Here is a 14734-nt window from a genome sequence, read left to right as displayed (position 1 = left end):
CAAAGCTTTCACAGACAAAATACTGTACAACAGCTCTCCCTGGCTGTAGTGTGGTGGCGGGATGGGCAGTGGGTACTTGCAGCTGTTCTTGGATCCTCTGCTGTAGTCTAATTGAAATAACAGTTGTTGCTAATGTCCCCTGGGCAGCGACTCATTGACAGCCATGCTGCATTTATGTGCCAGCTACTCAGTCAGTCAGACAGCAACAAACCTGCAGTTGATCCCCAAAAACAAGTCTATTAACACCGGCATCTTATCAGCCCCGGTGCTGCCCCTCAACATTGACTATAGGCCTTTTTGAAATGACACACAGCATAGCAAACATTGTGTAAACAGAACTATATTGTACAAATGAAATGTGTTAGTATATATATATTTTTTATCACATCATGGATAACTTCCCAATTTTACTTTGATTTTGTAAATTTGTTATACATTTGTATAAAAGTACTGATTCTACAGAATCAGGAAATGCACATGTTGTAACACAATCTCTGTGGTCATCATGCTTGTGCCCCATTACAGTACTTACCGTATATACAGAGATGTCAGAGATGTCAGACAAGAAGCAAGTACCACTTTCATCCAGAGAGTGGCAGTGATCACTAACACAACACATCGAACTCCTGTTGACTACTTTTACTAAACATATAGGCCTATTACAGTCGTTTGGTTACATGACCGTAAGGCAAACCCTGTGATTCATCCAAAGCAAGAATGTGCGGCTTTGCTCTCCTAAGCCTTACAATGACAGGGGAACAATTGATGCCTGTCAAATCATCCACTGCCATAAAAATAATAAGATCCACCCAAAGTACCACAGAGAGAGCATGTCATCACATCAGTCTTCTATTCTTCTCCACCCGATGTGAAAGATCTCAAACTCGGATCTGTCTCTCTGGTGTTACTGCTGCGGTTCAGTTAAGCAATAAGGCACGAGGGGGTGTGGTATATGGCCAATATTCCACGGCTTAGGGCTGTTCATATGCAGGATGCATCGAGGAGTGCCTGGATACAGCCCTTAGCCGTGATATATTGGCCATATACCACAAACCCCTGAGGTACCTTATTGCTATTATAAACTGGTTACCAATGTAATTAGAGCAGTAAAAATGTTTTGTCATACCCATGGTATACGATCTGATATACCACGGCTGTCAGACAATCAGCATTCAGGGCTCGAACCACCCAGTTTATAATGTACTTTATATACTGACTGTAAGCACTCAGAATGAAAGCCTTCAGCTGAAATGTTAATAATGTAATGTAAATGTGGAATGTAAACTTCATGTTTGAAGAGATGGCTTCCTAACTTGGAGTAACACTGTCATAACTGTTTATCATTCAGTTCATCCATCTTTGTCTTGTATAAGGGCATCCTTGTCTTGTATAAGGGCATCTTTGTCTTGTGTAAAGGCTGATTACAGATACCACAGCTCATCTGCTGACCCTAGAAACCTTTAACTGGGTAATCTTGGAGCGGACACTGGCTGTACTGGGGGTCAGTGTGCTGCTAACAGCTTAGCTTCCTCCAGTGTCTGACTGCCCCATACTGGGCTTGAACCAGTGATCCTCTGCTTCGCAACACACGTCACCATCCTCCTTGACAACGTTCCACCGGAAAATATCTTATTCTATAGCTCCCATCCCCGACATTTCATGTTTGCCATGGAGTGAACAGAACGTTCTTAACTCCGTTACATGGGCACTTGAGATTCCATGGCTGTTTTCACAACCTGGCTGGTAGGAGGCTGCCAGCAGATGGCTAGTATATCAGCATGATTTTCTAACAAGCATTCTGTGGAGCAGTTGTCCTATAGCCTGCTGTTCTGGAGAGTGCACACTTTTAAAAAACTCATCATGATCACAGACCAACATCAACTTCAAACACATTCACTTCTAAATTGAGAGTTAGGAATGTCTAATACAGAACCCACCAAGTAAACAAAATTCTATTATAAAATAGAAAAAAAATATTTAGCTATTCATCTTGCATATGTGTGATAGTTTGCAAAAGTTGTTATCTATGCTCGTTCACAGTGTGGTCACTTTATACAAAATCACAATGCATGATGAACAGTACGGCATTCGTTGGCTGAAACTGAGCTAACATCTTAAGGTAAACCTGTTAGGTATGAACAGTACTGTAGGGGTGCCTAGTCAGACAAGACAGGCATTCAGGAAGACCTACTAGTTAACAGACAGGGACAGGATGGGAGTGAGTTCCGTTTCAGGAAGATGGATGCACCATTAAAGAAATGTGGATAAAAAGAGCACAAGGCTATTGGCACCAAACAATGGTGTGTCCTTGACAGTATTTACAGAATCTGATAAATGGATATTTGATGCATAAATAAACTGTTACTAATGTACTTCATTATCAATCTAAATGTGAACTGATAGTCACTATAAAACATCAATATATAGTACATATTTTCAAAACAAAAGAAAAATGTTTAAATATAAAATAAAACGGTATAAAATGTCAGTTCAGTGACATCAATGTCTTATGTACAAAATAGGAAATAGCTTTACAAGCTACACATTTGTTCTAACACTCTTAGCAGATATCTTACAATGCACAGTTGAGTTCCTTGGAGGAATGGTATTTTCCCTTAAAAGTTCTCCAGATGACAGGACCACAGGTCTCAAAGTATCAGTGGACTGGTGCCTTGTCCCACTCCTGGTTCTTCAGATTATGATGTCTGGGTTCCTTGTTGGACATTCCTCATAGAGGGCTGGCTTCATGTTCCCTTCCTCTGATTCCTCACTAGACGAGACAAGCGGATATCTTTGGATTACTATTAACATTACATGAACCTACAGTTAACCCCAGTTCAGCACCGGAATAACAGTTATACTACAATCAGAAAGGTTGAAATGGCTGTTAACCCAAGCTAAGATGTTCACTCCTGGTTTCAATTGAAATACTATGTAATAGAATCTTCTCACTGTCTTCCCCTTCAATGGATAGAGATGGGATTCAGACCTCATGCTGGATCCCTCCACATCCTCAATGGTGTCAGCCAGGGGCTGGTGGGCTGTCTCAGGCAGCAGCAGGGTGAGGGCTGCACCTAGCAGAGTACACAGGCCAAACAGCACCATGGGAGCATTCTTACTGACACCCCTCAGCAGGTAGATGATGGGAGCCAGGACTCCCCCTGCCCTGGCACACATGGAGCCCATACCAATTCCACTCTGCCTGTGGAGCAAAGAGGAGGCGTGTTCAGCCAAAATAACTCCACATTGTCGCACTACTGTAATTAAGAATGTGCATTAAGACCAGTTCTGCCACATCTCCAAACAATTAACAACAGCTGCTCAGCTAGTCTGCTGCCTCCCTTCTTATTGAGGTTGTTTGGGTCAGATAAATGTACACTAGGCAAATCACGGGAAACATCAGAATCTGATTTAAATGTTATGAATAGTATGAATGGTTAGACACCGGGCAGGACACTTCCTGAAAGTGAGAGATATACACTACCGTTCAAAAGTTTGGATAGAAATGTCCTTGTTTTTGAAAGAAAAGCTAATTTTTTGTCCATTAAAATAACATCAAATTGATCAGAAATACAGTGTAGACATTGTTAATGTTGTAAATTACTATTGTAGCAGGAAATGGCAGATTTGTTATGGAATATCTACATAGGCGTACGGAGGCCCATTATCAGCAACCATCACGCCTGTGTTCCAATGGCACGTTGTGTTAGCTAATTCAAGTTTATAATTTTAAAAGGCTAATTGATCATTAGAAAACCCTTTTGCAATTATGTTAGCACAGCTAAAAACTGTTGTTCTGACTAAAGAAACTGGCCTTCTTTAGACTAGTTGAGTATCTGGAGCATCAGCATTTGTTGGTTTGATTACAGGCTCAAAATGGCCAGAAACAAATAACTTTTTTCTGAAACTCGTCAGTCTGTTCTTGTTCTGAGAAATGAAGGCTATTCCATGCGAGAAATTGCCAAGAAACTGAAAATCTCATACAACACTGTGTACTACTCCCTTCACAGAACAGCGCAAACTGGCTCTAACCAGAATAGAAGAGGAGTGGGAGGAGGACAAGTACATTAGAGTGTGTAGTTTGAGAAACAGATGCCTCACAAGTCCTCAACTGGCAGCTTCATTAAATAGCACCCGCAAAACAACAGTCTCAATGTATACAGTGTAGAGGTGACTCCAGGATGCTGAGGTTAGAGGTTCTTGAGGTTAGACCCACAGAGAACTGCTCATTAAAGTAACTAACTTTGGCCTTCCGGATAGCCTGAGTGCACTTATTTCTCATTTGCCTGAACGACAGCCAGACAGTCTAAATATTTGTGTGCCGAGCCTTTCGCCAAATGGTATTCTTGAGGTGGAGTAACTCTGCCAGATCACAGTCGAACCAGGGGCTGAACCTGTTTTGAATACACATTTTCTTTATGAGGGCGTGCTTGTTAACAATACCACTGAAAATATAAAAAAAGAAGGTTCAAGCATCTTCGACAGATAATATTGCTGATATTATACCAATTTACAGAGACCAGGTAATGAAGGAAGGCTTGCTCATTAAAGTTTTTTAGCAAGAGTCTATGACAAATCAGGACAGGTAATTTAACTGAGCAGCCATTCAGAATACTCTTGTGACATCATGCAACAGTTGTTTCAGCCCTTATCAGAAGTTCAAAAGTTAGGGTTAGGAATTAACAGACCTTTATACACCTATTGAGTCAGTGTTGACTATTGCAATGAGGAAAGACGTTATTGGCATTGGTAGGTAAAAGATGTGTCCACATAAAAAAAGAACACACGCAACATTTACTTATCGATGTAAAATGCAATCAATAAGTATTACGAAACTTAGCTTCACGTATATCAATCATTTTTGCTGACTGAAATAGTAACAGTTCTATTTCAAATACTTGTTTTGATGTCTCACTATGGATACACCTGGACATGTCCACAAGCTCGAAGAAACCAATCACACAGCGTCTGTTCGAGACAGAGTGGTCGAATGGTGAATGAGGTGAGCCTCTCTCCTCCATAAAAGGAGCCACTCGCCTGCCAAATTAGTCATTCTTGCCTGTCTTCCTTGTGGAAGTGACTGTGTTCACTAAAGCTCTCCTCAGCGCGACTGGATTTCTGTTTTGCTACTGAACTGTTTTCAGGCGAACCATGAAGTTAACACTGCAGAACATAGTATTTCAGCTCCTGTCGATAGTGTTGAGTACCGAGCAAATACATTTTCTACCCGTCAGTCTCTAGCTCTCGAGATTTGGTTAGCTATCGCTGCAAGGCTTTAGCTAACTTGGCTAACTAGCTGCAAGGCTAGCCAACCATGCTAACAAAGGACTAGCACAGATACTTCCCGATGAGCCCTGGCAACTACCGTTACACAGGGATCTTTTGACCCATATGCACAGAGTGAAACCATGGCCCTCTGACATGGCCTGTGAGGAGGAGAATCTGAATGCGACTTGCCTCTTGGAGTCTTCTAGAGTACCCAGGAGCCCCTTCTACACGCTCACTGTATGAAACAATGGCGCGTTATCGTTCTTATGACATACCTTGTCTCAGCCCTCAACAACAAAATTAAGGTCACAGAGATATTGATAGTGTCAGGTAGAGGATTAACTCCAAGGATGGTTAGACTCATGTTGTGATCTAATGCACTATTACTGAATGATACTGATGGAAACCTGCCCAGACATCAGCAGTCCACATTAGTCAGCAGAACACTCCAAATGTGTGTCCCAAATGGCACCCCATTACCTATGTAAAGGAATACTTTTGACCAGGGCCCATAGGGCTCTTGTTAAAACTAGTGCACTATAAAGGGAATAGGGTGCCATTTGAGTCAGACACTCACCTTATGACAGTAGGGAAGACCTCTGCTGAGTAGATGTAGACGATGGACAAGGAGGCGGTGATCCCAAACTTCCCCACCATAGCCAGGACAGTTCTAATAATGGAGAGATCTATGTACAGTGGGGGGAAAAAGTATTTGAACCCCTGCTGATTTTGTACGTTTGCCCACTGACAAAGAAAGGATCAGTGTATAATTTTAATGGTAGGCTTATTTGACCAGTGAGAGACAGAATAACAAGAAAAATATCCAGAAAAAACGCATGTCAGAAATGTTATAAATTGATTTGCAACTTCACCGCATCAAAGGGACAATGGACGGGGCCATGTACCGTCAAATCTTGGGTGAGAACCTCCTTCCCTCAGCCAGGGCATTGAAAATGGGTCGTGGATGGGTATTCCAGCATGACAATGACCCAAAACACACGGCCAAGGCAACAAAGGAGTGGCTCAAGAAGAAGCACATTAAGGTCCTGGAGTGGCCTAGCCAGTCTCCAGACCTTAATCCCATAGAAAATCTGTGGAGGGTGCTGAAGGTTCGAGTTGCCAAACGTCAGCCTCGAAACCTTAATGACTTGGAGAAGATCTGCAAAGAGGAGTGGGACAAAATCCCTCCTGAGATGTGTGCAAACTTGGTGGCCAACTACAAGAAACGTTTGACCTCTGTGATTGCCAACAAGGGTTTTGCCACCAAGTACTAAGTCATGTTTTGCAGAGGGGTCAAATACTTATTTCCCTCATTAAAATGCAAATAATTTTATAACATTTTTGACATGCGTTTTTCTGGATTTTTTGTTGTTGTTATTCTGTCTCTCACTGTTCAAATAAACCTACTATTAAAATTATAGACTGATCATTTCTTTGTAAGTAGGCAAACGTACAAAATCAGCAGGGGATCAAGTACTTTTTTCCCCCACTGTATGTGTGTGTGTGTGTGTGTGGGGGGTGGGTGAAGTGATGGGGTTAGAGATTAAATGGGGGGAGAGAGAAGTGATGGGGATAGAGATTAAACGGGGTATGGGGGAGAGAAGTGATGGGGTTAGAGATTAAACAGGGGGTATGGGGAGAGAGAGAAGTGATGGGGTTAGAGATTAAACCGGGGGGTATGGGGGGAGAGAGAAGTGATGGGGTTAGAGATTAAATGGGGGGGTATGGGGGAGAGAGAAGTGATGGGGTTAAAGATTAAACAGGGGGTATGGGGGGGAGAGAAGTGATGGGGTTAGAGATTAAACAGGGGGTATTGGGGGAGAAAAGGGATGTGGTTAGAGATTGAACGGGGGGGTATGGGGGGAGAGAGAAGTGATGGGGTTAGAGATTAAACAGGGGGTATGGGGGGAGAAGTGATGGGGTTAGAGATTAAACAGGGGGTATGGGGGGAGAGAGAAGTGATGGGGTTAGAGATTAAATGGGGGGGGTATGGGGGGAGAGAGAAGTGATGGGGATAGAGATTAAACGGGGTATGGGGGAGAGAAGTGATGGGGTTAGAGATTAAACAGGGGGTATGGGGGAGAGAGAGAAGTGATGGGGTTAGAGATTAAACGGGGGGGTATGGGGGGAGAGAGAAGTGATGGGGTTAGAGATTAAATGGGGGGGTATGGGGGAGAGAGAAGTGATGGGGTTAGAGATTAAACAGGGGGTATGGGGGAGAGAGAGAAGTGATGGGGTTAGAGATTAAACGGGGGGGGTATGGGGGGAGAGAGAAGTGATGGGGTTAGAGATTAAATGGGGGGGTATGGGGGAGAGAGAAGTGATGGGGTTAAAGATTAAACAGGGGGTATGGGGGGGAGAGAAGTGATGGGGTTAGAGATTAAACAGGGGGTATTGGGGGAGAGAAGGGATGTGGTTAGAGATTGAACGGGGGGGTATGGGGGGAGAGAGAAGTGATGGGGTTAGAGATTAAACAGGGGGTATGGGGGAGAAGTGATGGGGTTAGAGATTAAACAGGGGGTATGGGGGGAGAGAGAAGTGATGGGGTTAGAGATTAAACGGGGGGTATGGGGGAGAAGTGATGGGGGTGTATGGGGGAGAAAAGTGATGGGGTTAGAGATTAAACAGGGAGAGAAGTGATGGGGTTAGAGGTTAAACGGAGTATGGGGGGAGAGAAGTGATGGGGTTAGAGATTAAACGGGGGGGTATGGGGGAGAGAGAAGTGATGGGGTTAGAGATTAAACTAGGGGTATGGGGAGGAGAGAAGTGATGGGGTTAGAGATTAAACTGGGGGTATGGGGGGAGAGAAGTGATGGGGTTAGAGATTAAACGGGGTATGGGGGGGAGAGAGATGTGATGGGGTTAGAGATTAAATGGGGGGGTATGGGGGAGAGAGAAGTGATGGGGTTAGAGATTAAACGGGGGGTATGGGGGAGAAGTGATTGGGGTGTATGGGGAGAGAAAAGTGATGGGGTTAGAGATGAAATAGGGGGGCACGGGGGGAGAGAGAAGTGATGGGGTTAGAGATTAAACAGGGGGAGAGAGAAGTGATGGGGTTAGGCTTAAACAAGGGGGGGTGAATTATGGGGTTCGAGATTAAACGGGGGGGGGGTATGGGGGAGAGAGAAGTGATGGGGTTCGAGATTAAACGGGTAAATAGCTGGGCTATGTGTGTATAGCATCTGAAACTCTAGGTTACATCACTGTGAATCACTCTCCAGCATCCCCACCTAAGGTAGTGTAGATCCTAATGGAGACCGTAACCACCTAAGGTAGTGTAGATCCTAATGGATACCGTAACCACCTAAGGTAGTGTAGATCCTACTGGAGACCGTAACCACCTAAGGTAGTGTAGATCCTACTGGAGACCGTAACCACCTAAGGTAGTGTAGATCCTAATGGAGACCGTAACCACCTAAGGTAGTGTAGATCCTAATGGATACCGTAACCACCTAAGTTAGTGTAGATCCTACTGGAGACCGTAACCACCTAAGGTACTGGAGACCGTAACCACCTAAGGTAGTGTAGATCCTACTGGATACCGTAACCACCTAAGGTAGTGTAGATCCTAATGGAGACCGTAACCACCTAAGGTAGTGTAGATCCTAATGGATACCGTAACCACCTAAGTTAGTGTAGATCCTACTGGAGACCGTAACCACCTAAGGTAGTGTAGATCCTAATGGATACCGTAACCACCTAAGGTAGTGTAGATCCTAATGGATACCGTAACCACCTAAGGTAGTGTAGATCCTACTGGAGACCGTAACCACCTAAGGTAGTGTAGATCCTACTGGAGACCGTAACCACCTAAGGTAGTGTAGATCCTACTGGAGACCGTAACCACCTAAAGTAGTGTAGATCCTACTGGAGACCGTAACCACCTAAGGTAGTGTAGAACTTAATGGAGACCGTAACCAAGGTAGTGTCTTCAAGTGTACGGCTGACATGACTTCCATGAGGGCCCCGGTGGGAGTTAATAACAACTCTACACCCAGGAGGTCACGTCAGTGACAAACTCTGGTTGTTACAAAAGGAAGCTAGTTATATAACGTTTAAATGTGGCTTGCATAAGTTTTTCAGTTTCGAACAAAAGCCAAGTTCCAAGCCACAAAGACTTTCCATTGACTACTAGCTAAGTCCTTATAAACAAGGCTATAAAACTACACAACTATGACATCATTCAAGGACTGCCATGGTTTAATTACACTGGTAAACAACTTAATTCAAGTCAACTGAAGTCTTTTCAGGGCCCGGAGGATACTGTAACTCGTCATGTAGCTCAGGGTGTGTATAAACGTCTTAAAGACGTATTGACACCTAGCAGAGGGTTCTATGGAATGGGCCATACCATCAGGAATGAAGATGGTTAGCAGGCAGGCCAGGCCTCCCACAGCGAGGAAGGCTAGCTGGGATATCCTCCTGGAGCGGTTCAGGGTAAATAGGGTGATGGTCCTGGCAGGCATCTCCACCAGGCCAAAGATCAGCTGGGTCAGGTAGATGTTCATCCCAAAGTCAGAGATGTTCAGAGACAGGCCGTAGTAGACCAGCACGTTGACAAACCTGGACAGACACAGAGATGGAATGGTGGAGGAAACACTGGTGAGGAAAGGGAAGGATTAATAACATCACTGTCACTGCAGTGAAACAAGGACTCCCTTCTTTTGCTGGTTTGACACAAGTCTATCATGCAGAGTGGAAAGATGTCTGGGAAGCAGAAATGTCTCTCTAGCCACAGACAGGATAATTGAACCAAAATCAAGGTACTTTCTAACAGAGTAATATTACAGTATATACCTCTTGTAAACTGTATTTGACACGGAATATAGTGCAACATTTTACTGTAGTGATATCTATTGACAATGTTTTCTACATTAACACTCACTTCTCAGTGCCTGGGAAGCTACGTAAAGTATTCCCATTCAAATAATAATCTGTCAGTGTTGCCTCAGTGAGTGTTACACTGCAATTCAAATGGCTTACACAGCAAGCATAGTGACCTGAGGCCTCAAGAAGCCTGTGCAGTGAACAGTTCTGAGAACTCCATTGGCGTACCACGTCAAGGGAATCAACCCATAATGAAAAGAGTTAATAATTCATCATTAGTGTGAATGATACATGAATGTTTGGCAGAAACAGAAATCTCAATGAAACAGTAGTTGATACAGTAGATTTGATTAATTCTTGTTTGCCCCACAACAGGATGTGTCCTGACAAAGTTCTACTGCCAACATCACACGGAATACTGGGAAAGGAGCGGTATGACACTCACCACAGGTAAAACATGATACATGAATTCCTCCTCATTTTTGGGGTACGGACCAGGTCAATGACTGTGTCCTTTTTCCTCTCCTCCATCTTCACCATATCATTGTACCCCTGAAAAATAACAAGAGCAGATGAGCCCTGAGCATTTCGCCTGATGCTTCTCAGAAAAGGAATGACCTCATCAATGCAAAAAGCACACCAATGCAACTCATATAATTTGCATGTCCTGCATGCCTACACAGCATAGAGGATAGCATGCAAAGCACTTTAATATGCTCAGGTTTTGGCGGTATTGCGCTCAACATTGCCTGTACATAGAAACGTTGTTTGGCAAGTGCTTTAATCAAGGTTGTTGAATTTCATAATGATCAATGATAGCTTAATCTCGTCCACCAGCCGGCTATTTCTCTCTATAACAATTAGCCTTGGGACAAGGTTAATGATACTGTGCTAGCTTCACAACAACAAAAAACACACCTGATCCACAATGTCCTCCTGAGTCCAGTTATATGTGTGTGTGTGTGTGTGTGTGTGTGTGTGTGTGTGTGTGTGTGTGTGTGTGTGTGTGTGTGTGTGTGTGTGTGTGTGTGTGTGTGTGTGTGTGTGTGTGTGTGTGTGTGTGTGTGTGTGTGTGTGTGTGTGTGTGTATGTGGGCGTGCACATGCGTAACCACACCTGACATGTCTCCATGTCCTCCTGCAGGGGTTTGCCGTTCATCAGAGCAGCTTTCCTGATCAGATCCATGGCCTCCTCATTCCTCTGGTTGGCCAATAGCCACCGAGCCGACTTGGGTAGGACCCTAAGAATGTAGAAGAGAGGTGTTCAACTGACCCACACACATAAACAACTACATATGACACTCCGCATAAGTTTGGCACCATGGGAACAAGAGATATAAACATGAAGATACATTTAGTCATGAGGCAGGATATAGGCCAATACTAGTACTAAAATATTAGAAAAAGAAAAGAAAATAATTTGGTACTATGCACACAATTTTGCAACTTAGATATACTTTAGGTATTCCCAAATGACATTCAATGACCCATCTGGTTTTGATTATTGATGAAAAAAGAGAGTTCCTCTACATTCTCTTGAATTTCTCCTTTAGTGAGTTGGCTTGCTAGCCTGGAATCCAAACTGAATGATCTTTTCACTTCACGGAAGATATTGAAAGTGAGTGATATTCCGTTTGTATTTAAGGCTACAGGCGTGCTGCGGCTGGCCAGTGACTCACCAGATGTAGAAGATGAAGAGGAAGCCTGGTGCTGAGATGGCCAGCTGGAGCTTGCGCCAGTCTCTGATGAGGTAGGCCAGGCCCGCCAGGGTGATGTAGCCGAACCCAAAGAAGTAGTCTGTGATGATCCCAGCTAGCATCCGGTGCTTTGATCCTGTCCACTCTGTGCCTGGGGGCAACAACAGAACAGTATAGAGAGTAGAAAACTAACACCTTATCATCTGAATTTTTTCTCAGATCACAAGTCAAAAACCTTATTAATGTTTCATGTGTGTGTGTATGTGTGTGGTGTGTTTGAGAGAGAGTGAGAGGGAGCAAGAGTGAGACTAACCTAAAACAAATGCGTTCATGATGACAGCTGAAATAGTGGTTCCAACCACAAAGCGCAGAAAGACATAAATGTAGAAATTTGGGGCAAAAGCAGCACCAACCCCAAAGGTTGACTGGATAGTCAGACCAACCAGGATTATGTTCCTGCGTCCAAACCTGAAACAAGAAAGAGGTAGCAGCTACTCTTCCTGGGGTCTGGCAAAATTAAGGCAGTTATACAATTTTAAAAACATTACATTCATTACAGAATTCAAAACACACTAAGTGTGTTGAGAATTAATTAGACTGTTAGGGACTGGGAGGTGCTGCAAATTAGATGCACTCTTTAAAATACCCAGTGTTAAATGCTTCAAATGCTTTTGACATTTGACTTTGGCCAACAAGAGTGCATTTCAAATAAAATCACTGCCGCCTAGAAATATCAATGAATGAGACAGCTAGTACTGAAATAGTCTGTACAGACATTTTGTTTGTGTACTTTCTATGAATAATCCTAGATACACAAATAAAATATACTAGCAAATGTACATAGCAATACAAGCTGCAAAGTGTTCATTGAGCTCAATTTTAGTTTTACTTCACCTAAAGTGTGACTGACCTCTCTCTTTATATTTGTTTAGCATGACCTTCTATTAAGTTTGTGACCTACCTACAATACATGTTCCATGGATCCTCAGGCTCTTTAATGTATCTGAGCCAAGCTAATTATAAATTAGATTAAAAATGCATAAGTATCACTGGTGGAAGACGCATGGTTGTTTTATACATACTTATCAGCTAAGGAACCAAACAGCACGGCGCCGACCAGAAGACCAAACATGTAGATTGAGGAACCAATGTTGTTCAGATTGGCATTATCACACACCAGATCCCACTGTCAAGGACAGAGGGTTCAAATGAGATGAAATGCTACATCATATTGACAAGCCCATCTGTATTTTCACCTACATTCTTTATAAACGATGTACTAGGTATAACATTTCAGATTTCAAATGATACTATATCCCTGTTACCAGGCTTTTGTCCTTGATTGACTATACATAGCCTATTACACTGTGAAGGTTAACACTCGCACAACACGGTAACTGTATTTTGACTGTGGTGTCCTACTCCTTTGCCCCTGAGCAATAGAAGCCTGTGAGCACCTTGCTTCTCAAATCATTCTAATAGAAGCCTGTGAGCACCTTACTTCTCAACAGATTCCAATAGAAGCCTGTGAGCACCTTGCCATGCAACAGATTCCATCTAAACATCCTTCAGGGCTCTGACATCAATCAGGGTGGAATGTGACAGAAAATATGAGTTATTATAGATCATACAGACAGCCTCCAACAGTGGGCCTCACAGTGAAGGTCTGATCCTAGTGTTTATAAATCATAACAGGTTCTGCTGGCTGGGACCATTCCACTACGGCTACTGTCACTGTGTGAGGGTCCGTCACGTGGCAAACCCAAGCAGCACGAGACCCACCACTACACTGTTAAATGATCATGTTTGAGCCCCCCAGACAGACAGACACAGACAGACAGACAGACAGACAGACAGGCAGGCAGGCAGACAGACAGACAGACAGACAGACAGACAGACAGACAGACAGACAGACAGACAGACAGACAGACAGACAGACAGACAGACAGACAGACAGACAGACAGACAGACAGACAGACAGACAGACAGACAGACAGACAGACAGACAGACAGACAGAGAGGTTGCCCTGCCCGTCTGTTTTACTGCACCACCACTAACTCACCTCAGTTGCCACGGTGCTGTGGAAGGTTTCTTTGCTGAATTCCCACCCCCCTTGACAAACCCCGGTGACGTGGTCATCGCTAAGGGCAAGGGCGGTGCTGTGATTCAACTGGGCTAGCGGGGTGCTAGGGACCCCCCCAGGGGCAGAGCAGGACAGGCCAGGGTCACCGTCTGGGCCCGTCACCAGGCTGAAGTTGAATGCGTCTGAGCTGGCGGGCAAGGCCCAGGTGGTGTTGTTGGAGCGACAGAGATGAGGGGGGACGGCCCCCGTGAAGACCGATATCAGCATGTGGAATGCCAGCAGGATCTGGGGGAGGCAAATCCACACATACAAGATCTTCTGGAACTTGCCAAAGCCTCCGATATGGGAAAGAATCTCGTCAAAATTCATGCTTCTTTCCATAGCTGCTATTCCAATGCAGATGCTACCCTAATGTATCATCACAGATATAAGAGGTCCAACAGAATAGTGCTCTCTCAAGTTGCCAACAAAGATTTTAAACTTCTGAATGGACTGAGAGTGGAGTAGAACAGAAGGCTGAGAGGCAGCTGACACCTCACAGAGCTCAGGATAAACTACACAGGCTGGTTTGTGTAATTCTCATTCAGTCCTCATTCAGATGAAGTCACACCTGTCTGTGGTGTAGTGAACCCTAAGCGCAGACAGGCTGCTGCCGCTGTCTGCAGTGTTGTGAACTTGAAGCACTGCATTTGCAGGGTAATATAACCATTCTGTACGGGGAGGGAGGGCCCTAGATCCTGCGGGTGGAGTCTCAGCTCAGAGGGAGGAACTGCTCTTCGTGCTGGCTGAGTGACTGCATTTGTTAAAATCTCTCTATACTGTATATCCCTCTTGCTCCCCATCTCTCTGTTTTTTCGCA

The 14734-nt window shown here is 44.1% G+C and overlaps 1 protein-coding gene across 2 annotated transcripts; it reads right to left on the bottom strand.

Annotated features, from left to right (window-relative positions):
• Window positions 1-324: 324 nt before the first annotated feature.
• On the bottom strand, window positions 325-14530 carry LOC106571318 (solute carrier family 22 member 6-A). Of its 2 annotated transcripts, XM_014144251.3 has the most exons (10): window positions 13855-14530; window positions 12874-12977; window positions 12105-12259; window positions 11774-11942; window positions 11212-11335; window positions 10541-10647; window positions 9620-9831; window positions 5846-5954; window positions 2990-3202; window positions 325-2770 (listed from the first exon to the last, which is right to left on the bottom strand). In XM_014144251.3, exons 1-10 carry the CDS (start codon window positions 14254-14256, stop codon window positions 2692-2694), a joined length of 1674 nt encoding a protein of 557 aa, XP_013999726.1. In that variant the 5' UTR covers window positions 14257-14530; the 3' UTR covers window positions 325-2691. The 2 variants fall into 2 exon arrangements, with proteins under 2 accessions (XP_013999726.1, XP_082817844.1); XM_082961718.1 differs by lacking the exon at window positions 325-2770 and having other exon boundaries at window positions 3068-3202; window positions 5846-5938.
• Window positions 14531-14734: the final 204 nt, after the last annotated feature.

This window comes from Salmo salar, chromosome 15, assembly GCF_965601325.2.
Source record: "Salmo salar chromosome 15, fSalSal1, whole genome shotgun sequence".
NCBI classification, from domain to species: Eukaryota; Metazoa; Chordata; class Actinopteri; order Salmoniformes; family Salmonidae; genus Salmo; species Salmo salar.
Note: the sequence above shows the minus strand (reverse complement) of the source record. Positions and strands in the feature narration are given on the sequence as shown.

Coding starts and splice junctions, on each gene's coding strand:
- LOC106571318 (XM_014144251.3), bottom strand. CDS start 14,256: ATGGAAAGAAGCATGAATTTTGACGAGATTCTTTCCCATATCGGAGGC. Junction 9,832..10,540: donor TGTATCATGTTTTACCTGTG/GTGAGTGTCATA, acceptor GTGTCTGTCCAG/GTTTGTCAACGTGCTGGTCT. Junction 3,203..5,845: donor GTCTTCCCTACTGTCATAAG/GTGAGTGTCTGA, acceptor TTTGCTCCACAG/GCAGAGTGGAATTGGTATGG.